The sequence below is a fragment of the Drosophila montana genome, unplaced genomic scaffold, assembly GCF_035044405.1.
Source record: "Drosophila montana isolate Dmon_TW-CO22-7 unplaced genomic scaffold, ASM3504440v1 contig_3733_1, whole genome shotgun sequence".
Lineage (NCBI taxonomy): Eukaryota > Metazoa > Arthropoda > Insecta > Diptera > Drosophilidae > Drosophila > Drosophila montana.
In genome coordinates this window covers 6,153,868-6,179,524 of record NW_026998620.1, presented here as the reverse complement: position 1 = coordinate 6,179,524, position 25,657 = coordinate 6,153,868, and the positions used below count along the sequence as shown (strand labels likewise).

Below are 25,657 nucleotides of genomic sequence, written 5' to 3'. Positions count from 1 at the left end.
GAGAATCGCAAATACTTAATGCGAGGTCATTCGAACTTAATTTTAGACAGACATTTTTCTCGCTGTGTAGAATTAGACGGCTGTTGACACCGATTAAGAATAAATACCTAATAAGATCGTAAATGTTTCCTTCTATGCGTAACACATTTGATGACAAAATTATAATACCATCTATGTGGGAATTATAATTTTAATTTTAATTTTTTTTAGTTAGTTATATATAAATATATATATAATATAAACTGCAGAATTCGTTTGAATTGCCGCTGCTGAATAAATGTACTTATACAAAATTATCGGTGCAGATATAACTAGTTTAATTATTGCTGTATTTAACCAGTCTATAGTTAGTAAATATATATATATACATAGCTATTTATACCCTTATTAAGTGTCTGTCTCTGGCTATAACAATTGATTATCTAATAAGCATCCAATTTACTGCAGCTCTGATAATACAGCAATTGATTTATGATTTTAGTCAACAAATTAACTAAATAACTAGGCTGGTAACAGGGGGTTACGTACCTGCGTATTATACACCACGTGACCTGAAGCTCTAACATCTCTAAAGCTATAACATCTATTCCCCAAGCACACACACACACACACACACACACACACACACACACACACACACACACACACACACACACACAATGGCACTGCAATGTATGTATTTATCAGCGCTTAGACTGCGATTAAGTGCTCGTACTAAGTATTTTCATAAGCTCGGCTCGAAGAGCACTCGCGATTATTAATATGTTAACCAGAACTGCCAGCTACAGCACAAAAACTAACTGAATGCGGAATTCTACAATTTAGTTGCAGATACATTTCGGTGCACACTTTTTAGAACTCGTGCTGTTTTTGCTTTGGGCCGCAGCTTTAGAGATAGAAACTACGCATGGTTCGGGTCTAAGCCAGCTGTGGCAGTCGCTGCGGCTTGCATTAAGGCATTTATCGGCGCCTCGTACGCCCCGAAATGTTAATATACTTATCGAGGGTGATGCCCACGGGCCAAATGCCCGTTGTAATACTCAGCTGACAGCTGAAAGCTGTAAAACATAAAAACAACAGTTTGACTGGCAAACAGTTTTATATCGCATTTCTCTGCTGCGCACGCGGATTTGAGTAGCCCCCGGTTAAGGTTTCACCTGACCGTATCATTTAGATAGTATTTATTTCCAGTTAAAGTTTAACACGTGTTTTAATTGCGTTCCCAAATTGATTTTAAATGCTTTGACACGGTTCTACGATTAAAGACAGAGCCAATGTGTTAAATATTTATGGGCTGCCGGCTCAGCAGCTGGCATTCCAGCGAATGCCATGGGGCATTCTGTCCAGTATTCCATATTCCATATTCAATATTCAGTAAATAGTTGAGCCACACAAAAAGCCAATTAATTAAGCCAACACGCAGAGGCACCTGTTAATGCGGTTCGAGCAGTTAATTATAATTAAAAGTAAGACAAATACTCGATAATAAGGTCGAGTTGGCAATTTAAAAATGCCTTGAATACGCAGCAACAAAAATTGAAAACAATAAAAACAATAAGCGTATTTAACGTTTCAATTTTTGCTGATGCGTTTTCGCTTCGAGCAGCTGCTGCTTCTTCTTCTGCTACACCAAAAAAAAAACCCCATTTAAACTGGCCAAATTATGCAAATGCTATTGAAATTTGTTGCTGCTTTTAATTTTTCTTTTTTTTTTTTTTTTTTCATTTCTTTCGATTTGTTTACGAAGAGTTTGTTTCTTTTTTAATTTTTCATTTTTTGACCAGACAAAGAAATCAAAACAAGTTAAATAACAAATTGATAAATATTAATAAGGCCAAAAACAAAAAACACAACGAGGCAAAAAACGTGTATTTTTATCTGCTCGCCTCGCTGCATGCAGAGATACCCAGATACATACCTGTGTATAAGCCAGATACATGTGGCACACAGAGAGTCTCATCCGAGTCGGTTACAGTTACGGCTAAAAGCTCTGTGCGGATGTGTATCATTTTAACGGCATTCGTTGTATGCAAAGCACACTTGTATCTGCTAGATACAAATTGCAATCAAGTGTAAACACAAATGCGCCGACAAAAGACGGCGCGGCGCGTGTGCGCGTAACTTGAGATACAATCTTACTGTCTACACTCTGTGTGTGTGTGTGTGCAGTTTTTAGGACTTGAGCTTTGATCAGCACGACAGCAGAGACAAGAGAACTAGCAATTCCACAAATGTATCTGAGAGCTTGCGTGTGACTTATGACGGAGCCTGAGCTTGTTGTAAATGTGCCTTGGCATTAGATGGCATTCTAACTTTGAGATACTTTCGTGGAGTTATTGTACGCTTTATCAGTCACCCTGAAACGCTGTGTTGAATATCATCCAAAGAGCTCAATCCCTAGACACACAATATACAGTAGCGCACTTTTCGAGATAAGACAGGTGTAAGGCAATTATTATTCTGATACTTAAGGTTGACATTTACAAGTGGGTAATTCTTTGTGTGACTCAATTGTTTAATCAATTGCGATAGACCTGAACCGAGTATTCTACATTCACCTTTATATGGGCCAATGATTCACAGTTTTGTGACCTTGCCCCTAATAATTCGCTTACAACAAATTAGAGATGACAGCGCAAAAAGGCATTTGCACAGTTCGCAGAAGCTCAAACAAATATAGGGTCACATTTATACGTACTCAGATAAATCAATTTCAAAATATATATTTCTTTGACTGACATATATATTTTTATTGATTGTTCCATATCAATTTAAAAAGCGAAAAGTTGCATATTTCAAATATTATTATTATTAAACTATAAAAATTGATAGATATTATATTATAGAAATTCTATAGACATATCGATTTCTGTTCGGAGAACAAATTTTTAAAAAACTCAATAATAATCATTCAGATTGAGAGAGACCCTTTTAATTTCTGGAAAATTCTAGGTTCGAGTCATTTAAATATGTGCCGCAACTACTGTATTTTGCATGTGCGTCACGATAATCGTGAAATAAATAACTGTATAGTTACAGTCACGCATCTAGATACGACAAGTACTTTAATCAGTATAAGATTCGCCATGCTTGAAGTACAACTAAGCTGCGATTAAAGGAAAGCAATGTCAATGTGGATCAGATCAAATGAAACACAAATCAAATGTAGAACACGAGTTCTACGTTTCAAGTGGGCACTCTGCCTAGTTGCTGCCCAGTGGGTTTCGCTCCAATAAGCGCAGCCAGTCGATTGCCTAGCCACCCAAATGGGCTTATAAGTATATACGCGAGTACGCATGGACAGCCTCAGCGAACCGCTGTCGTCCCCATTTGCAGGCACTTCCATTACCAGGAGACCGCCCCAGAGTCCGGCCGCAATATAACCTTGTGCCGCTCGACGTACACTTACATACATATATGCGATATATATCGCGTGCGAACCGAAAACGACACATAAACCATAATTAAAATCGAAAAGTGTTGCCCCAAAAGCCAGGTACCAAGTCGCAATTCGAAAACCAGAAAACGCGCGCTTGCGCATTGCGCACCTGTTTACAGAGCTAGCCCCCCCTCCCAACCTCCCTCTCTCTCCCTCAACCTCACCCCACTTGGCAGTTGCCTGTCCGGCCAGTTTTGCGTTTTATGAAACAATTACGAGTTCCAATCGCAGTCGCAGTCCAAGACCAAAAACAAAAACCAAACCAAAGCCAAAGCACATCGATTCGAGCTGAGCCGCCGGCTGCCAACAATGTGAAGTCAATTCGAATCGAACACCAAGTGGCCAACAAGCAGTTGGCCAACTTGGGCAACTCGGCCGCAAACCGGCGGAAGGCCCGGGGGCCACAGCGCAGCAACAATGCAACATTTTTGAGTGCAGTGCTGCCAACTGTCGCTTCAGAAAAGCAGCCAAAACCTATGTTAAAAATAGCTAGAAAAATCAGCTAAATTAGATTTATAAATTGGCAAAGAGCTGCCTCCTTTTGCACAGTTGCTACCTCAATGCATCCAACGTTAACCTTGTGGTTTTTTTTTTTTGTGGACACATAATTTTGCGTTTATAGTAGTTTTTAATGGGTGCGAAATACTTTTGCAGAGCCAGACACACCTTTTTCAGTGCAGTGCTTGAAGTCTAGGGCCACTCTATACAAGCATTACGAAGCTTATATTTGTATTATGTTTACACTAATTACACAGATTTAATTAGCACACGACCTAATTTAGCCAATACTTTTATACTTTTTGCTACTTCTTGTCATGAAGGAACCACATAATTAAAAAAAAAAATATAAGCATCTTATCCTTTTATTTTTCAAGTGTTTAAATCCGTTTGAAAACAGACACAGTGGCAGACACCTGCAAATACCAGCTGTTGCTTCCAGCTGACGGCCTCTAAAAGCAACTGAATTTAGCTAGAAAATGGCTGAATTGGCAGCACTGGCTGCGGCGCACAGTGGGCAACAAGACCATATCCAATTGTAATCCCACATTCAATTTGCATTCATTTAAGTTGCATCTGTTCTTGAAGAGTTAAGTTGTTTTTATATTTTATATCTTTAATATGACAGTTTGTAAATAATAAACACTTGAAATAGCATATACTTTTTGTACTTATTTAAGACTTTTTGTTATCACTCCTGAGTGGTTGATTAGAAATAAAGGTCACTTTGTCTGCCCATCAAAAACCTCTAGATATTTCCATGCCATAAATGTGACTTTCATATAATTACAACTGGTTATATCTTAAAATTGTCCTTATAACTTTGCATATCAAATTAAGCTCGATTGCAAAACAATAAATAAATTGAAATTATTATTTTCAAGGTGTCTTGATAATAAGTACGATTAAAAATGTAAAAGATGGAAAGCAAATGGATTCTCAAATAAAAATTAAATTTCCAATGCGAAAAGCTAATTTTAATACAGAATCTAAAATTTGAGCAACTTTTCACAATTAGGTTTCTAAGCTAACTGTGTTTTAATAAAAATGTATGCTATTTTTATCCAATACAATAAACATTTATAAAAAAAAAAAAAAAACAAAAAGGTCTCAACTGGCGATAAAACTTGTGGACAAGCGTCGGGAAATTCCCAGACTTCATAGGCTTCACCCCCCAGACATTCTCCCCATTCAGACCTGTTTCTACACATCGTAAAACTTATTTCCGTTTTATTTTCCCTTATTACCAAATTATTTAATAGTATGTCAAGTCGTAGCCATAAGTTTTTGTGAGCTCATAAAATATGCCAATTTAAGTAGTAGAAAACAAAGGATTCGGGATGTCGAAAACCGGGGAACTATAATAAAAACAACATGAATAATGTTGGTATCTTTTGAAACTCATGGAACTAACATCTGTTTAAGAATTTGATAACTCGAAAAAACATGCAGAAAAACTTTTGATTTATAAATATACATACATATATAGAATATTATTATTATGTTTAAGTAAGGAATCTAAAAGCTGAAGATCTTAGAAACCAGATATTGTATAAATGCTTGGATACCCTAAAGGATCTGCCTTTTCATGCTGCTGCTGCCAATAGCCACAGTGCGGTTCTGGCCGGGCTCTTGGCCCGGTTTGCCTACGATTGTAGGAACTTTGATCGCCGATTGCTTCGATTCGATCGGTCGCCTTTTTAGCTTTGGCGTAAAATTGTGGAGCATTGTTGCTGCTGTTGTTGTTGTTGTTGTTGTTGTTGTAGTCGTTGCTGTTGTGCGCCATTAAGGCAACAACTGCTGCACAGACAGCGACAGAAACCTGTAGAATTTACAATTACAACAACGTCAACAACAACAACAACAATGTTTTTTGCTCGCTGCCGCATTTGCAATTGAAGCGTGGCTCAAAGTGAGCGTTGCCTGCCACCCCGCTACCCCCTACCCCCCTCGCCCACCCCTTTCGTTCGCTCAACGTGTTTCAACGTGTTTTTTATATAACTTTTTGTATGCGCATAGTTTAACTCTTGTTGTTGTTGCTTTTCATTAAAAAAAACTTGCTGTTGTTGTCTGGCAGCTTGGTCTGAAATTTTAGTTGTTGTTGTTTCTGTTGCTGCTGCTGCTGCTGCTATTTGTTTATTTCTGCATTTTTGGTGGGAATATTTGGCAGTTGTTGTTGCTGCTGTTGAAGTTGGAATTTTGTTGTCGAGATTGTGTTCGTTTATTCAGTATGCAAAACGATTGAATGAATGAATGGGGCAACTGCAGTCGCCAACTGCTGTGACTCATGCCTGGAATTCGATTTCTAGCAAAACAAATTTGTTTTCGTTTAGTATAACATTCGAATGAAAACTCATAAAGTACCCGTTATTAAGCTATATAAATATCAGCGACCCTTAAGTCTGCTAATCTAAACCAACATTAAAGCCATATATCCAAAATTCCTAATCTATGTATGGTATAAGGATTAATTTTAATTTTGTAATCTTCAAAATAAATATGTCTGATATATGGATAAATTTTAAATTTAAGATCTTCAATATAAATATGTCTTATATAAGGATACATTTGAATTTTTCTATCTTCAACATATATATGTATGTATGATATAAAGATACAGATATTATAGATTTTTTCGAGAAATTGCAATTGTTTTGTAAAAATATAGACAGACATGACCAAAATACCCTTCTGATCCAGTATAAACCCTATTTGAGGCGAAGATGCCTCCTTTTGTCGAAGATATTCTTTCGCACTGCCAAAATATAAATATTTCTTGTCTACTACAGGGTTTCGATTACAGGGTATAATATCAGATTATTTCAATAAAGAGTTTGACAATGAATCAAAAACTTGCCTTAAACACACAACATTATTTCTAAACATTTTCAAAGGAAAGAAATTTAATTTTGTTTGAGTAAAGTTAAAGATGCAATTAAGAATTGGTTTACGTGCATTTTTTTCGATTGTTACACAGACTTTTTGAATCTTTTGTCGGGCCGTAAATTACTCCTATTTAAGTTCAAATTTATTTTTCCTTGTCTTGCTTATGATCAGAGGAAATTGTGAACAGTTAAAACTCTTTCTCTGCTCTCATGACTTGCAGCGTGTTCCGCAATTGTGTTGAGCAATTTGCTGATTATCTCATAATCAGCTTCGCCTCGCCTTACACTCAATTTGAGGCGAGCTGGGTTTAATGAAGCTGCAAATCGGCTCGGAAATCAACTTTTGGTTACATCAGCAGCAACAAATATAAAAAGCCATAAAAAAAAGAGCAGCATAGATGAAACAAATTTGATTTACAAAGCAACGCGATTGCATTTCAGTTTTTGGCATTTGCAACAAATTTGTGTGTGTGTGTGTGTGCTGCCAATTTTGGCGCGCAATTCAGTGAAAGTTGAACTTGTTCAAATTTTGATCAATGATCCGATAGCAAGTGCAGAGCGGATATCTTACGCAGATAAAATTCCGCCGAGACAATAAAGCAGGTAAAAAGCGCAGTAAACATTTTAATAAACCAATAAAAGCAATAAAAACAATGGCTTACTCACCAATTTGGTCAACAAGTGGTTGCGCGTTTGTTTGTGATAAGGGCGGGACTCTAGAAACTGGTTGGGCAATTAGTGTTACAATTTGTATTTTTTTGTGGCTTTAATTCACTTTCTTTGGCGATAAGAGGGCACTTGGGCATTAACCCTTATGTAAACACTTTTTGGCTGCCCAATTTCCGCGTACGGCACAAATTATTTCTAATTTCGTATTTCGTGTGAATTGCCGTTTTGTTTTCTTTGTAACGTTCGCACTTTTCACCACTTGCAATTGATTTTTTCTTCTTGTATTTCTTCGTTTCTTCTTGTGTGTGTTTTGCTTTGTGTGTTTCCTTCTATTTCTGTTTTCCAAGCAAAACTAAACAAAAACGAATACAAACTATGCGAGTGAGCAGTTTGTAACTGTGTTCGTGCGGTCTCTGTGTGTCTCGCTCTAACCGGTTTTCGTGTGTGTTTGTGTTTATCTTGTTGTTGCTGCTGCCGTTAGCTGTTTCTTTTGCGCAGGCGCGGCGGCGGGCAACGATTGGCTGCTAAATGTTGCAATTGCAGCGGTGGCCAAACAAATTGTTAATTATTTAAACACTGTTTAAAGAATAGAATTCGTTTGCATGTCCTTATTCTGTAACTACACGCGATCACATGCACTACAACACATACACACAAGTAGCCAGTGTTGCACAGGTTCAGGAATGCAGGCAAACAGGTGTCGATGTCGCGTTGTTTTGGCTTCTTCTTCTTGGCCTGCTTGGACTTTTTGCTTTTGCTTTTCGCGCTGTTTTTGTTTTGTTTGGTGTAAGTCGTTTTTAAGCCCTTAGGTACGCGGTCATTTCGTTGTTAGTATTAAATAACTTTTGCTTGTTTGTATCTAGCGTCATTGATAAATGTGTACTTTAACACTAACGTTTGGTTTGAAAACAAATGTGAGCACACGCGCTCCGCTCTACTCTTCGCTTTGACTTCTGATATGCAACTGTTATTAAAAGCAGCCGAATGACTGTGTCGATAAAGCGATAAGCATACACCGATAGGTTTCAATCGTATTTATTCGAGTGTGACCATTTTGCCAGGGCTGCTAATCTGTTATTCTGGGTAACAGGTGCAGTAAAATTCTTCGCAGTGACGACGCTTGCCAAAAGAATTTTATCATTGCACACTCTTTATGTTTTACCTGTTAACCTGTTTTTTGTCTAATTTACTTTTATTTATGTTTTGACCTGATTTGATCTGCTCATGAGCCAGTTCCGCAGCGCAAATGAGTCAAGTTCCACAGCCAACTTCAAGTGGACGCAAAAATGCGTGCAGCCCACTTCACGAGAGTTAAAATTTTGCGCGCATCCACCTTCATGCAAAATTGATATTGGCGCGAACATAAATTCAAAATATTTTCAGTGCATTCAACTCCTTTAAAATCCATTTCATTTATTTTGAATAGAAAGCAAGTCGTTATTTACGAAAAATTGGTTTCTTTTATGGCTGTCAAAGAAATTATTTTTTATTTTATTTTCATTTTAATGCATTTTTCGAAAGCCAATGATGAAGTTATGGCTTAAAACGGATGTAAGGTTAGAACAGATCTTACAAGTAGGTCCTAATAATTCCAAATCCATGAATCAAATACTAATTCACTTGGTATTTGATTCAACCTTAAAACATATAAATATATTACTATGTTTCTTTTTTCAGAGATTACTTATTAAAGCCAAAATACCCATTTTCCATTTCATTTTCTTGTTCCATAACGGGTTTCTAAATCGTTGAATATATCAACCGCTGTTTTGGTTTCATATTCTCGCAATATAAGCCACGTTTCCAATGTACTCAACAGAATGAACTTGCTCCTGGGGCACTAATGCATACAGAAAAGATAAATACTTGTATATATCAATGAGTGAATTAATGTAGTATACATCATCTGGATGGTTGTTAGACCACAGTCCCACAGCATCCAAATAAGAACGCAAGAGGATCCGCCATGGCCAGTAGTTATTATTATCAGCGAGCTTTGGAATATTGGGGACCTGAACTCTTGATTCAACTGGATAAAATTTGCTGGAACTTCTACCAAGAAAACGCATTTGCACTATTTATTTACCCATATTTATGTTATTTAATATTTTGTTTTGCTTTGAAACAGCCCTTAAAATGCAAAAAATTTGAATACATTAAAAGCAAAGTTATGGAGAATCAAACGATTGTTTTCAACACTATGAACGAAAACGTTATTCTAGACTTTTAAATATTGGTTTCGTTTTCAATTCACATTTCCTTAGAAAAAATAGTTAAGATTAAACTTAAAAAACTGACTGAAAATATAAGAAAAAGGCAATCGTTTTTTTTGTTTCATAGTACCTCGATATAGCATTTCCAATGTACTCCCCATGATGAACTACCCAACATGTCGGAAAAACAGAAAAATTAAAGCCAAAATATATTTGAATAAGTAAATTGTTGAGAAACCTGCCAGACCACAGTCCCACAGCGATCAGAGCTTCGGAATCTTGGGCAATTGAATATGGAAGTTTGTTGATTTATATTTGTATTTTATTTCATCTGACAGGAACTGGCTAAGCTTTGACAATGCGAAACATGAAATACATTAAAAGCAAAGCTATGGAGAGACAAAAGTTGTTCTTCTCGCTAATATGGACGGAATCGTTCCTCTAGACTCTTAAATATTTGCTTGGGTGACTCGTCATCATATCCTGGCTCAATCTTGTCAGCCTGCACAGTGGCCAAAAGTATAAACTTTGCATGTGGGCTCTATAAAAAAAATAAATAAAACAATTTTGTTTTTCTTTTCATTTTTTAGTTCGACTTAAGCCCACCTCCTTTGGGTGATCTTCCCGCCACAGGTCCGCTGATTCCAGGTAGGCGCGCAAAAGCATTCGCCAGTGCCAGAAATTCTCCGGACCGTACAACTTTGGTATCGCCGAGAAGTCCAATTGAACGTGACCCGCACCGCTGAACATTTCGATTAGTAATATCACCTAAATTTCTAGTTAGTCAACGTTCGGGCTAGTCGATAAATCAAAAGCTTCGCATTTAGAACTTTGACTATCTTGGCTTAACATTTCAGGTGCCTTACAGCCCAACAGAGTTTTAGATACATACAAATGTTTATCGAGCAGGTGAAAAGTGTTAAGCGTTTAGCAACAATTAATACACAGACAGAAAAATTAAGAATTTTATACTTGAATCAAGTTTTCTCTATAGTGTTATAACCTCAATGTGAAATCGCCAATCTCTTAATGATCTTAAAGTTGACCTTAAAATTAAAGAAATATAACCCAATATAGGTCCAATCTCTCTGGAGATGGAGACTATATCATTTATATGGCACAAGACTGATTGAAAATTAGATAAAAACTTTTTTGTATATTAATATATCTTGTCTGTATTCCTTATACACAAGCCAACACTATTTGATATGCATTCTATAAGAACGAATCGGTCAAAAATAAAGAATTTTTATTTTTCAAGATATCTTGACAAAACCCGACATATATTTTTTTAAAGACTGGATATCACTAATTCATATATCTCTATAGGAAGAATCGGTCGAAAAATGAGATTTTGTATGAAGGATCTTGTGTTTTTGAAGCTCATTGTAAGCCATAATATCGGATTGCTATATCATATAGGTCTTCAGAAAGAAACAGTCTTTACCTACGCAACAATTCACAATTCTCTTTACATATTTTTAATAAGCCATAGTTATAAGAAAGCTGTAATCCCTGATATTTTATTTTTATTTTATGACTTGCTGTATAGTTAATAATGATAATATTATTATTCTACTTTTAATAAATCACAACAACAAACATTCGAGAAGGTTGATAATTTGTTGAGTCGGCCTATGTGGACAGTTCTATGTGTCTGCAGGCAGATTTAGGTCATTCGATAGTCTATAATATAATAGATAGTCTAATAAATAATAGAAAGCAGCGTAAAGCGTCACTTAGCTGGCCATGATAGAGTTTTCACGAAAAATATTGTTGTTCACGTTTTAATATTTTTGACTGTTTGAATACTTTCATAGATATTATATTGAATGCTTATTAATAATGCTAAGTTGGCCGATTTTATTTGAAAATACTAAATAAATTTCCAAAATTTAAAAAAATTAAAAAAAAAACCTGTGCATAAGGAAAATATTAGGAAATCCATTTCGTTATTATATTTTAAAGAAAATATCTGCTATATTAATCGCAGTAGCCAAAAATTAAATGCCGTATGCATAGTTGACTTCATCGACAAGAGACTATGATAATTTAATTTTTTACCAAAATGCTTTATTCGAGAGGTCGAAAGAGAAAGGGTTCTTTATTTGAATTTATAGTATTTCAGTTATGTTCGAAAGAGCATTTGAATTGAACGTCAAAGTTTCGGTTGATAATATCAATTTTTAAAATAGATATCGCTCGTTCTCGCTGATAAAGCAAAAGAGTCGTATTTAAAGCTTTGACTACCTTATCTGAAAATTTCCTGGGGCTTTACAGTTCAAAAGTTGGGTTTTAGTTGGGTGCACACGAATGTTTGGAGGGCAAGCGGAAAGTGTTAAGCGTTGAGCAGCAACAACTATTATTAAAGCATTCAGACTCGTGCATATCTGTACAATTAAACCATTAAATTATTAAAAATCGAATCGAAATTGGGGCGAAAATTATCACAGCCAACACAATGCAAATGAAAACCAAACAAAAATAATCGCCACAAATTTGTCAGCGCAATTTATTTAATGCCCAAAGACCTCACACGGAACACACAACACATTTAACACTGAGTGTATTCATCTACAGAATTGATGTGAGTGTATTCATTGTTGTGGGTGGTCGTTAGTTTGTTTAATTTTACACACACAAACACAAACACACACACACTCGTATTATTTATTTGCACATAAATTGGACGCATTGATGACACTTTTTGTACCCTTCGATATATGCACTAAGCTGCAAGGTTCGTAACACATAATTCCACAGCACATTATTTTAAATATATTTCATTATAAATAAATGTATTCAATAATAAATAAATGAAGTCGTAATTAAAAAGTATAATATGAAATAAGTCTATAAATAATAATTTAATAATTTTTTAAATATATTTAATAATAAATTAATGTAAGCGGAAAGAAAAATCTGTAATATTAGATTACATTTTACAAAGAAAAACGAAATTGGGAAAGTATAAAAATTAAGAACAAATTTCGGTAGTTTCATAAAATTGATAACAATAATAAAAAGTATAACAACAATTATAATTATAATAATAATAATTATAATAATAATAATAAAAACAATAATAATAATAAAAACAATAATAATAATAAAAACAATAATAATAAAAATAACAATAATAATAATAATAATAAAAATGATAATAATAATAAAAATAATAATTATAATAATAATATATATTATTGTAATAATGATAATGAGAATATAATAATAACAATAATAATAATAATAATAAATAGCAATAATAATAATAATAAATAACAATTAAAAAAATAATAGCAATAATAATAATAAAAAATAATTTAATATAATAATAGAAATATATTACAATATACACATTTGACAGATCAGATAACTTTATATACCTCATTACATTTCGCTCATCGTCTCTTCTTCTTGACTATAATTGTTCTCATCGCGCTGTTCAAAATTTTAGAGTATTTCTGGAACAAGGAAGTACAAAGATTATAAAATTTGTTAACGAAAGTCGAAATAGTATAAAATATTAACACAATCATATTTCGACTTTTCATAATTTGATATTTTCATTAGTCAGAGTTCTTGGAACCAAAACGATATGCAAACATAAATAAATATGAATTTATCATTGGGAAACTCTCAGAATTAATAATCGGTTATGTGCTCATAAAAATATTGAACAATTTGCATTGTTTGTTAATTAATCTCCGTCAAAAGCTTCAAGCAAAATCTTTGAAAAACCTGCTAAAAATCGACATGTGAGAGCATTGAAATTTCGTTGTTAACTTGTTGTAGTCTTTTATTACTGAAAGCGTTTTTGTGTTATGCAGCTCGGAAAATCCCTGAGTCGGGGCGAGCTTTAAACTGAGGTCATTTCGCAGTTAATTTATCGGTGGACGTCCGCTTGGGGCGCCCTATATAGCCAAGCGGCACGTCACTTGGCCGCGTTAGTTGCCACTGTGTAGGCGATGAATGCATTACCAATATTAAGCCTGTTGCTGCAGTTGCTCGCAGTCGGTGTTCGCTGCTGGAGCTTCGGCGCCATCAGCTCGCTGTCGGAGCAGAGCGCACCGCAGCCCAGCGATGCGGCCAATCCGGATAATCACACGCGTAAGTGAAAGTGCTGACAGCTATTTGCGCACACTTATTCGACTGCGAGTGCATCTTGCAGTGCTCACGCGACAGCTGATTGTGGGCACGCTGGTGCCGCCGCAGGTGCCCCCGGCTGGCTGGCCCTCCGCGCCCTCCATTGTGGCGCCCGGCAGCAGTAATTGCCGTTGCGTGCCGTCGGGATCCTGCCCCAATCCGCTGCCCTCGCTGCCAAACGATGGCAGCGGCCAGCTGGACATACGCATAGTGAACAATGGCGGACTGGTGAGCCATTTGACGGGGCGAGCCCAAAACGTACTCCGGCCTAATTCTCACTGCGTTTCTAGGCCACGAATCCCACGACGTCGACGCCGCTGACCTGCAGCTACGGACTTGTAGCATGCTGCCAGGCTGGCAGCTATCAGTGCGGACTGCGATTCCCGCCGCCGGCGGGCTCGGCACTGGCCAATCCTGGCCAGGCCAGCTTCGGTGCGTATCCTTGGCAGGCAGCGCTGCTGACCACGGCGGATGTGTATCTGGGCGGTGGAGCACTTATCACAGCACAGCATGTCTTGACTGCCGCCCACAAGGTCTACAATTTGGCGTAAGTGCAGCTGGCTTCACTCGGCACAGATTTGAGCTAATCCTTGCCAGTTTGACATCGTTTAAGGTGCGCTTGGGCGAATGGGATGCGGCCAGTATCAGCGAGCCGATACCTGCGCAGGATGTGTTCGTCTCCAATGTGTACGTGAATCCTGCCTTCAATCCCAACAATCTTCAAAACGATGTGGCCATCTTGAAGCTCTCGACGCCCGTCTCCCTCACGAGTCGCTCTACAATTGGCACCGTTTGTCTGCCCGCCACCAACTTTGTGGGCCAACGCTGCTGGGTGGCCGGCTGGGGCAAGAATGACTTTGGACCCACCGGCGCCTACCAGGCCATTATGCGTCAGGTGGACGTGCCACTAATTCCCAATGCCAACTGCCAAACGGCGCTGCAAGCCACTCGCCTGGGCGCCTCCTTTGCGCTAAGCCCCACGAGCTTCATCTGCGCCGGCGGCGAGGCTGGCAAGGATGCATGCACTGGGGATGGCGGCTCGCCGCTCGTCTGCACCAGCAACGGCGTCTGGTATGTGGTCGGACTCGTGGCCTGGGGCATTGGCTGCGGCCAGGCAAATGTGCCCGGCGTCTATGTCAATGTGGGCACCTATTTGCCCTGGATCCAGACGACACTCACGCTTTAAACAATTGAGGCTACATGGCGGCGGAAATAATTCCTACAAAATGTCCAAAAAGCCAACTAACACTCGGCTGATTAGCAGTAAGCACAATTTATTAGAAATTAAATACTTTATTTATCTAGAAAACTTAAACAAAATCAAGCGAAAACTCGAAGAAATGTTGCATATTTGTAAGCAAGTGCACCAGGCTTTGCCCGTGTATGCCAAGTGTTTTATTTCAAATTTGATCACCTTTCCCGCAGATAAATTTAAAGTTGCCTAAAGATTTTTGCAAATTCAAATCCCGCATGAGAAGTGGAATTCCCCAAAGTTAAGCACGACTGAAAGGATTTTACGTAGACTTTCGAAAATGAGTTTGACATACTTCAGATACAAGAAGAAGTTTAATTTTGCGAATAAGTACTTTTACCCCAACAATCTTTGGCCCACATTTCTGATCGGAGGAAAAACGAAAAAGTAGTTTTCCCAAACGCCCTCTAAGAATGAAAAGTACAGTCTCCAAGCTTTCAGCTTTATGTGTACATCATCAGTCAGTCATTCAATCAGTCAATCAGTCTGTCAGTCTCTCAGTCAGTCAGATATAGAGATCTCATGTTTATTGCCCTGAAAAACCACCTGAGCATTTACAAAGGCATTATTCAAAATGCTTCACATTGGCAATTTTTATGATGCGATAAATTGAAACGAACTCGTTAAACAGAATAATTTACAATCCAAACAAATTGAGTTAAATGCTTTTTTATGCAGCTGATCGTATTCAGATGTGTTACAAAAAAAAAACCCCTTTACCTTGTATAAAATTAATTGCTTCATTTGAACTTTTACAATTGTGCTTAGTTGAGCTCATTTAGAAATCTAAAGTGTAATCAAATATCGTTCACAAGCTATCCAGAGTTGTGTCTCTGATCGAAGTTGACCTTTCAACTGAGCAAAGGCTCGATACGAAATTGAATATATAAGACTTTAAATTCGAACACAGCAGATTGATAATTTATCTATATTGAAAAAATGTTGTTTTAACAATATTGTCGCTAGTCTTAAAGCTATTAAAGTTAGACGCAAAATATATTAACATATTTTCTATATCATGCAAATAATTTCTTTTTAAGAGCTGAAAATTAAAGAAAGATCAGACAATAAATATAGAAGTTATTGAAGATGGAGTTTTGCATGGAGTAGAGCAGTGGGAAGAAGAAGTATGACTTAAAGAAAAATTTCATTTATATATAAAAACTCCATAGTTACGGTTCGTGGAATGTTCTAATTGTAGCACGATTTCTAATCAAACTTTACCTAAAAGTATCGAGTTTTGGATATAGGATTGTATTCTTGTCAAAATTTTAGCTTCGAGAGAGAGAGTGTCCGACTTTGAGAAATCCGGAATCTAGCGCTCACCTGTCGTTACAAACATTCTGTGATTCTGCTTAAATATAATACATATAATACATTTATAAAAAAAAATAAAAAAAATCAAGCTATTTCACCAAAAATGAGTTTTTGACAAATAAAAGGGAAGCAGCGAGGCATCCAATAAATATAATATGCTGGATTTGAGTATATACAGCGTCTATATGTTCCTTCTTTGTGCTAAGCTATTCTAGCTCTAAGGAAATCTGATATATGCAGAGATATATGGAGAGATCAACTCGTTGGATATTAAGGCTGAGCACGAATATATTTCATGTATCGTATAATACGAGATTTCCATAAAAAAAATTTCACACTTTCTCACTTGCATCACGTAGTATTTTTGAGCTTTAAATTACTTTATTCATGAACTTTACTATTTTGTCTGTAATTTGATGAAAATAATCGCTTTAATTATATATTGCTGACGGAATTGGTTTAAATGATTAAAAAGTCATTTGTATGCAGAAAATAGTTTATATTGTTGACAGATATTTAATTAGTGTGTGCGCAGTAATTATTGATAAATATAAATTGCCGGCAGTGATAATAATTACGCACATGAACCAGGGGGGGGGGGGGGGGAAACAGCATTCGGCCTCGATTTAGTGGCAGCATAAGTTAGAAACACGCTCGGATATATATTTATATACAACGCATTGCCAACAGGTTGCTCCCAGCATCGAGACATGTGTTTTCTTGTTGTTGTCGTTTTTCTTTTTTGTACGCTTTCCATAGCCAGTTAACAGCGTCTGACTCATAAACAATGAGGACGCTCAACTTTGCTCATTTGCACCCAATGCCCTCGGGTGTGCTAACCCATCCCCTGTCCCATCACCTGCCCCGCCTTGGCACCTGGCAGCCTCCGTGGAGCGCTCAGTTACATGCCGAAGATTGTATGCAAATTAAATGAGTTTTGGCAATTGCACAAAATTTCTATTGCCTTTGCGACTCAGCAATTGGCTGCCACAGAGTCCTTGATAGCTCGTCGACATTAATGCAAACCGGAAACAGGAAATGTGACTTGTCGCACTGGCCGCAACAAAAACTGAGAAGACCGAAAACTGCAAGCGGCAAACAGCAGGAGACTAGAAAAAATATGGAACACCAAAAACGAAAGAAAAGAACAACAACAGCAACACTTTTGAGAGCAAACAGGACTCTTAACATGAGAATACCCTACACTAGATTTCAAGTGCCATTCGATAAGTTAAATGCCCTTTTATATACATTGTAATTGTAAGCAAAATCCGTCAAAGTTTGCTTTTATGCCACTATACTTAAGATATTATATTTATATTTTTACTCAATAATTTTTTTTTTAATATAAAACAGCTTCCATTTAAGTATAGAGTATTTTGAGTATGAATGTCTACTCTCTGTCTAATTAAAATGAAATATTGTAATAGTTTATTAAATCAATAAATCAGTCAATATTTCATAATTTTATTATACTAGGTACACTGTCTGTGTGCTGCACAAAAGTATTTTTACAGAAATATGTAGGGTATTTAAACTCACTCAAACGCATTTTGGCTCAACGAAGCGAAGCCGAAACGAGTCGCGAGTCGCGAATCCTTCGACTCACGTTCGAGTCATTTGGACAGCTCGTGCTTAGTCCGTCCTCGGCTCTCGTGCGCAACAGACGTCGCTTTTTGTAGGCGCATGTAAAAATACTTAATAATAATATTTAAATAAAAAGGGCAACAACAACAGCAAAAGATAGTAATAGCAACAGCAACAACAACAACAATGCCAGAAGTGTCGGCTAGAATGTTAGTATTAGCCAAGTTAAGAACCAACAAAGCAGATTCGTGTCAGTTTCGGCACGTGTGGAAGTGAAAGTGAATTTGGCGACGCAGCTGCACTTTTGCATTTTGCAGTGTTGTGTAATCGCCTTTGGCCACAGTTCCGTTGATTGAGTCGATTAATTAGCAATCGACATCGGCTTTCGGTTGCCGTTGGCATTTTGATCGTGACCCGTTACTTTAATGGCATTTCCTTCTGGCCAGCTTGTGGGTGTGTGTGTGTGTGTGTGTGTGCGTGCCCATATGTGCTTTCTGTGTGACACACTTTGTTGACGTGTTTGTTGTTGTTGCTATTGTTGTTGCTCTTTGTGTGCGCTGCGCCTTATTAAATGTCCTTGATGTCGTCGCTGTGTCTGACTGCCACGCCCCCGCGTCGCCTTAAAAAACACCAAATCGACTTTTTTAAATCAAATCTATTGTGGCTTTTTCCAGTGAACACAATCGCACAAAATAATTATACGCAAAGTATCACGAACGCATTGTGGAAAGTTTCTTCTTCGAGTACAACAACTGCGGAATTGTGGAAAAATAAGCTAGCATACATTTTGGGGGTTTACGTCATGTTTGTCTACGCTTAGAAACGTTTATATGCCAACTGTTTTATATATATTGTGTTCAAGTCTGTTCCGTATATGCGCCTGTGTCGGTGTCTCTGTCTCTGTGTGTGTTTGGGCTTGTATTTGTATTTGAAGTTGCCTTTGTATTGGTGCTCGTTTAGCGCTCTGTTCAGCACGTCTCACGCCAGTTGCCCGACACGCGGACCCATCCGGCGATATCAAATTTTAGAAGGCAGCTGCTCCATAGATGCATGCCAATTACCATATAATATTTACACAGTTACGAGCGTATATCTGTGAACTGTACAAACTGTCCAAGCGTTCCAAGCTGTGCAAACTGTTTGCCCAATGCAAATTCAACAAGCTGCACTTTCCATTTCCTCTAATAAGCCAACTCGCTGAGCTATTTGTACAAATTTACGTAAGTGTTGAATTCCATTTGTTGCCATTATATACATACATAACATACATATATGTGAATGCGTTCATCTATATCCAATTGCAAATGCTTGCCCTTGTATATTATAAATGTTCATAATCATGTCCAAGACATTATAATTGAAACAAATAAACAAATCAAGACACTCTCAACACGTATGCTTCGAAAAATCGCTTTAAATCGTATTTTTTATTCACATTTTTATTGATAATTACCTGCAAGTCTAAAAAGCTTATTTAATTGTTAATTGTTCGAGCAGCAAACGACTTCTTAAATTATATTAAGAAATTTATATATACTCTCACATAACTGATTATATTTAAATGTTTACAGAATTGTTAATAATATCACATATCTTAGTAAATATACATAGCTGAAGGTCCCTTCTCAGTTAGTTTCTTTTGTAAACAATTCACTTGAAAGCCCAAATGAACTCTACACAACTTTAAATGTTAATGGAATTACAGCCTGTGTATACTTTATTTATTTATAATTCCACTGTTTTTTAAGAGTAACCGCCTAGCATCCGGTTTTACACGCGATTATTCTTTTGATTTTCATTCGTTTGGTATTATTCTCTTAAGAAAGAAAGTGTTTATAAAAGTTAAATAGTTAATATTAACCATATACATAATCTGTAAGCTGTGAACAATCTTACTATCCTACGAAATCTAAAAAGAATCAATTCTTGGCCAGCATCAACACACGAGTCGATCTAGCCGTGCCTATCTGTCTGTCCGTCTGTCCGTATGTATGAACGTATCGATCTCTTGAGATTTATAAGAGCTGGAGACTGCAAATGTATATCGATAAAAAATCGATCTTGATTTTTTGAGCATATCTCCCTAGGATTAAAGGTTTTAACTTACCAAACTTACCAAACTTGACACGTATCTCTTCTTATAGTATATACAGATAAAGTAAATTTAATTTTTTGATTAATTTATATAATTTTTTAATATAAATTTTTTAATAGCAACCTAATCAGCAAAATCAAATATATTTAAGCAAGGTAAACGAGGATTTACATTATTTTTTTTTATTTTAGCATGTTCTGGTATAGGAAAAGGTATAGTTACAAGAGTATAACTTATACGATATTTGATGGGTTATTTACAATGAAGAGAAAATCGCCTCGTAGGTAGGTAGCACATTAAAATTGATTTCATAGTAAGGCCGCAAGGTTTGAATCAAAGTCAAGTAGTTCGGTCGGAGTTGAAGGTGATGCAAGCTTGCCGCCGGCAAAGTCACCCGACTAAAGCACTCTTGTTTAATTTTTCCGGATTGCCGTTGACTCAATTTCATTGAAGTGGATTTTAATAATTTAAATCATATGCTCATCTAGCAGAGTTTTCATTTTACATATTGCTTTCAACTCCCTGGGAAGCTGTCAAACTCGATCAAAATTGTCGTTTCCTGTCTGCTTCATCTGTCAATTCACAGCTCACTCGCTATGCAAATGACATTAGCTGCCGCTGTTCTCACTAACGCTATAAATAAATGCACAGTATGCATGAATGGTGCATGTGGGTGGCAACAATTTGACATTTGGGCAGACGATGACATTTCCATGTGCACGAGAATGTCATATTATATAAGATTATAGTCCGGTGTGTGCATGTGTGCATGTGTGTGTGCGCGCAGGATAACTCATTTCAGATTTGATGTGAAAACATAATTCGCCCTGCCGCAAACGTCAACCGCCTTAATCCGTCGTAGTTGGTCGCCGTGATGCATGCAACCGAAAGAGAGAGACACTCGTAACCATGCCATGCTCGTTATGCCACTCACGGCCGTATTCGCAGAAGTACCGCAAATCAGATAAGCAAATGCGTCAAGCGCATCCACACACACACTTCCAACTGGCATCCTGGCCAGAGGAGGATACAGCTTGGTAGCCCGATGCTGACATGCATGTTAATTTGCATCGCTCGCCGACGCTGAGCAATGGATTTGAATTAGAGACGAGACACGAGTGTGTGCCAGAGCACAATGGATGATATCACTTCACATCAAGCACCAGGCTACGCAATTAGGAAATCAAGTAGACAGGGATAAAGCTTAAAAGAAGTCCGTTTTTTATACCCTGAACCCATTGAAAATGGTATTCGCAAATCCGTATAACAGGCAGAGGGAGGCAACTCCGACCCCATAAAATGTATATTTTCTTGAGCAGCATCAACAGTGGAGTCGAGTGAGCCTCTCCGTACATATGCCTGCCCTTCCACTATAAGATCTATAGATTCTTGATCCAGAAATCCATTTTTAAGAAAATTTGCTTCATTTTCAATTAATTTTTTGAGCATATCTCGTAGCTGGAGATACTCAATTGGGTATGTACACTTTCATGTTTCATCTATATGTAAAGAATATTTTACTTTTTTGATACCTCCAACGTTCCTCTTTAAATTGTTAACAAATATAACTTGAACTTATTCTTATCTCCTGAAAATTTCATAAAGATCGGACAATAAACACCGAAGCTAATCTCGAAAGTATATCCCAAAGTAGTGGCAGGCTGCGTGGTTGTGTGTGTGTGCGTGTGTATTTGGGTGTTTTTCTATATGTATGCTATGAAATTATATTTTCACGGAGCATGCAACACATTTATCCAATTATTATAAATATATATTCTTGATCTGGGCGAATAAGTCGTCCAGTCCATGAGCATAATTCCATTTGTAAGCAACACGTCTATTTCAGAGAATATAGGATCCTAATACCTTAAATTCAACTCAAAGCAAGATATATCCTAAATTCACACGGATCTGGCTAATTTAGAGAAACACAATATGTGAAATATTAGTAAGAGTTCGGAAATCGGAAAGATGGAAAATCGGAAAATCTTGTTCTTGTGTCATACCCGACTGGCAAACAAAATATTATATTGCAGCTTTTTATCTGCAAGCCTGACAACTTGACTGGACAATGACTGGATATGTCAACGCTAGCGGGACGCATTGTGCTCAGGTGTCAATCTGATCTGCAGGATTGCACTAACATCCTAACACTGCGCTAACTGCACTCCTCCCTCTCCTTAGTTCGTTTCTCGATTCACAATATTTTTCCACGGTGCAAAAGTTCTTATTTTCCCCAATGAAAATCGAATCATTTGACATGCGACAGGCATGTCAGGGAGTTGTACACACACACACTTAAGCTTGTATGCAGGTGTGTGTGTATGTGTGTGTGTGTGTGTGTGTGTGTGTGCTCGTTCGTTATTGACAGAGCAGACAGCAAGCAGCAGAGGCAGTCATCAGTTCATTCACTCACCCACACATCCGGCCTTCCATTGAATCGTGCCTCACTATTTCCTGTTTCTAGGCTCGTATCTAACATATGTCAGCAGCGTTTCGTATTCAGTCATGTATGTCTAACGATTTTGATATACCCATCAGCTAAATATTTCAATTCCGTCCATTTTATCTTTATTGCAACTATTCAATTATTTTATACTAGCTGATATTTCCCCGCCTTGCTCCGCTCAATTTTAGACATCAATTTCCCTTTACGTCGCTAGTTATTTTTTTTTACTATCGTGATGTCCAAAAGTTTAAGGTCGACGACTAAACTTAGATTCATGCAACCTTCGGCCCGCATTCTATCATAAAGATCCTTGGAAATAAGTTTGAGCCCGAAGTTTATCCAACCAAATCTTTGATACTCATTTACACCAAAAATGGGGTGGATTTTCTGAAAAGTGTGAAACACGTATCAGATGAATTTAAGCAAAGATTTTTGAAAATGTGTTTGAGGCCGATTTAATGGAAAAACAAAGTGGCATGCAATCGTTTTCCACGATTTTTCCACACTTCGCATCGACTTTCCTATCATAAACATTTTAGCTTCCTAGCTCTTGCGGTTCTATAGTTCTTTACCTTAGTTGTATGGCAAATCAAATTTGAGCACTTAGTATAGTTACAGGGTATCTTTGTGCGGCCACATCGTTGACATCATAGCAACTCACATTTTCTGATGTTTGTTGTTTTTATTGGAATTGCGACTTGCCGCGACTTTGTACTTGTTATTGTTGCCCATTGTTTGAGTTGTTGACCTTGTGCTTCATTTCACTCGCCCGTGCAAACTTACAGCCAGGGAAATATCACGAACTTAGTATGCGGGATGCAGATGAAAATTTCTTGACGTGAATGAAATTCTTAAATGATGAAGGTTTGCACCTGAAGCTCTTGAAGGTGATGCAGTTTGCTAAATTATATGAACATTATTATTTTTTAAATCAAAAACAATATCTAAACGGAATAAGATATTAAGTTGAAGTAACAACAAATCTTTAACTGATATTGACGCTTTTCTTCAAAAAAACCGAAGTAAAGACCAAATATCTGTAATAAGAAATAAGTTTTTATCACAATCTGAATATAGTCTTCCAAAAGTCCCAAATTAAAATTGAATGCAATGCTTTGTGGATATTTTCAAAGAAGCGAGATTGAAATAAGTAATGAATAAAAAAATGCATTTTTCTCTGAGTGTACCCTTATATGCAGATATGTATGCATCGATTTATATGCATATGCAAGTATGTATATAGGCCTTGGCAGCACACTTGACAATGCGATTGCTTTAGTCAGCCATAAATCAGTTGTATGACAAAAGAATTAAAAATATTGCCTGCTTTTGGGGGCCAAGCGCTTGGCGATTAAAAGCTTTGCGAATTAATTAAAATCCTCTTGGACAACTTTATCCGACTGTCGTGCAATTTATTTGTATAGACTTTGCAGGCATTTTACATCAGGTCGACCAGCTGTGATTTATTGCGCAATGTTGTCACGTGACATGACAACAATTTCAACCAAAAGCTTAGCTTAGGTGTGGGCGGCATCTGGTACGCTGCCGTGCTGAACAGAATGTGAGCCGCATAATATTTTTTATTTTACTTTTAATTGATAATACTTTTTACACAATAACTATTCAACAAACATATACTAATTGCTGGCAGATATTACTGGGTTTTGCCCTGGCCAAGTGCTTTACCATTATTTCTACCCATTTCACGCATATTGTAAATTGTAGTCCGTTAAGTGAAAGTCAAGACAAACAGTGTAATATATTTATATATATACATATTTTCTTTTACAATATACAATATAAATATAAATATGTACCTACCATTATATTCTCATAAACACTCAGAATTATTTGATTGTTCTCTATTTGTCGTAGATAGAGTGGCATTCATTTATACACTTGACTTACAGCACAAAAAAGATGTACAAAGCTGAAAAATAGGAGGACCACTTGAAATTGAAAGCAAATCTGACAAAAGAAAAACATTTGTCTAGACAACTTTTGAGCTCCATTTTCTACCCAGCCGAGCGAATTTTTACGAAAAGACCGGAACAGGTCTGAAGTGAATTTGGAGAAAGTTCTGTGAAATTGATTTTGATGCCAAACGGATGATTAACAAAAATTGTTTTCGGTTTCCGCCCATTTTCCACACCTGTGAATGGAATTTCACATAACCCTGTCGTAGTGCGCACTTATTTAACTTCATTTAACTAAAGTCAAAATTTCCGCTTCATATATCTAACAATGGCTTTCTTAATCAATCAGTCAGTCAGTCCAGGTAAACAGTTTTATAAATAGCGATTGACAAAAATAAATACACAATTTAGCTCCAGGGATCCGTCCAAGTAGATTATTATTCAATTAGCTTAGCACACAAACATGCACATTTTCACATATTTATGCATATTACACAAAATATATGCAAGTACTTTTGCCTCTGCCTCTTGCCGAATTATAAATGGTGTCTAAGAGGAAGAAAAAAAGCCAAAAACCGGCCACCTTTGCCCAATTTGCATAATGAAAACTTGGCAAAGTTCAAATTTTTCTTGTTTTTCGTCCGTGTTGTTGTTGTTGTTTTTTTAATGTTGTTTTTGTTAATGTGGCTTTTGTGTTATTATTACTGCGTAAAAGCTTTTAAATTAAGCCAGAAATGTCGCATGTTCAGCCAAAATATAATTATGCTCAAGCAAATATTTACATACATCTATATATAAAAAACTGTTTGTGCTGAATCACTGACTGAATGACTGACTGACTGAATGACTGACTGACTGACTGAATGTCTGACGACATAAGGCCCAATCAGTAGGCGCTGGAAATCTGAATTTACTTGTTACCCAATTCATAAGGTTGTTTTTGGATAATTCCACTCGCACGCGTGGAAATTAAGCGGAAATGGATGTATGAAACGTATTTGCCTACCTTCCGATCGGCTTTAAACTCATTCCGTAATTCGATGCGACTTTAACTAAGTTTTTATTTATTTATTTCGTTTTTTTTTTCTCTTATTCTTAATACTGTTTATTATACAAACCAGGCGACAAACTTGATTCTAAGAGCATTATAGAAAAAACTTGAGTTCTGATTGGAACTTATTAAAATTAAAA

At 36.9% G+C, this 25,657-nt stretch overlaps 4 protein-coding genes and 1 long non-coding RNA gene across 7 annotated transcripts in view; 1 reads left to right on the top strand and 4 right to left on the bottom strand.

Moving 5' to 3' along the window:
* Positions 1-8,458, bottom strand: part of LOC135436190 (uncharacterized) — a 42,840-nt gene extending 34,382 nt beyond the window's left edge. For all 3 annotated transcript variants that reach the window (XM_064693698.1, XM_064693701.1, XM_064693699.1), the window contains exon 1: positions 7,489-8,458. The gene's annotated coding sequence lies outside the window, so the exon portion shown is untranslated. The remainder of the gene's footprint in view (positions 1-7,488) is intronic.
* LOC135436746 (uncharacterized) lies at positions 1,167-1,768 on the bottom strand. Its single transcript, XR_010437585.1, has 2 exons — positions 1,631-1,768; positions 1,167-1,429 (listed from the first exon to the last, which is right to left on the bottom strand). It is a non-coding gene; the product is annotated as an uncharacterized LOC135436746 (long non-coding RNA).
* Positions 8,459-8,946: 488 nt separating the features above from the next.
* On the bottom strand, positions 8,947-9,851 carry LOC135436413 (uncharacterized). Its single transcript, XM_064694009.1, has 4 exons — positions 9,835-9,851; positions 9,393-9,621; positions 9,194-9,331; positions 8,947-9,128 (listed from the first exon to the last, which is right to left on the bottom strand). Exons 2-3 carry the CDS (start codon positions 9,558-9,560, stop codon positions 9,206-9,208), a joined length of 294 nt encoding a protein of 97 aa, XP_064550079.1. The 5' UTR covers positions 9,561-9,621; positions 9,835-9,851; the 3' UTR covers positions 8,947-9,128; positions 9,194-9,205.
* A 271-nt stretch (positions 9,852-10,122) lies between these two features.
* LOC135436414 (uncharacterized) lies at positions 10,123-10,474 on the bottom strand. Its single transcript, XM_064694010.1, has 2 exons — positions 10,311-10,474; positions 10,123-10,245 (listed from the first exon to the last, which is right to left on the bottom strand). The coding sequence occupies exons 1-2, from the start codon at positions 10,452-10,454 to the stop codon at positions 10,123-10,125; spliced, it is 267 nt and encodes an 88-aa protein (XP_064550080.1). The 5' UTR covers positions 10,455-10,474.
* Positions 10,475-13,646: 3,172 nt separating this feature from the next.
* LOC135436311 (phenoloxidase-activating factor 2) lies at positions 13,647-15,073 on the top strand. The gene is made up of 4 exons (XM_064693883.1): positions 13,647-13,814; positions 13,876-14,078; positions 14,141-14,397; positions 14,448-15,073. The coding sequence occupies exons 1-4, from the start codon at positions 13,673-13,675 to the stop codon at positions 15,034-15,036; spliced, it is 1,191 nt and encodes a 396-aa protein (XP_064549953.1). The 5' UTR covers positions 13,647-13,672; the 3' UTR covers positions 15,037-15,073.
* The last annotated feature ends 10,584 nt before the right edge of the window (positions 15,074-25,657 follow it).

Excerpts from the sequence above, each read along its gene's own strand:
- LOC135436413 (XM_064694009.1), bottom strand. The coding sequence starts at position 9,560 with ATGCGTTTTCTTGGTAGAAGTTCCAGCAAATTTTATCCAGTTGAATCA. Across the intron at positions 9,332-9,392 it reads CTAACAACCATCCAGATGAT|TGCCCCAGGAGCAAGTTCAT; the intron begins GTATACTACATT and ends TGTATGCATTAG.
- LOC135436414 (XM_064694010.1), bottom strand. The coding sequence starts at position 10,454 with ATGTTCAGCGGTGCGGGTCACGTTCAATTGGACTTCTCGGCGATACCA. Across the intron at positions 10,246-10,310 it reads GGGAAGATCACCCAAAGGAG|AGCCCACATGCAAAGTTTAT; the intron begins GTGGGCTTAAGT and ends TTTTTTTTATAG.
- LOC135436311 (XM_064693883.1), top strand. The coding sequence starts at position 13,673 with ATGAATGCATTACCAATATTAAGCCTGTTGCTGCAGTTGCTCGCAGTC. Across the intron at positions 14,079-14,140 it reads TAGTGAACAATGGCGGACTG|GCCACGAATCCCACGACGTC; the intron begins GTGAGCCATTTG and ends CTGCGTTTCTAG. Across the intron at positions 14,398-14,447 it reads CACAAGGTCTACAATTTGGC|TTTGACATCGTTTAAGGTGC; the intron begins GTAAGTGCAGCT and ends AATCCTTGCCAG.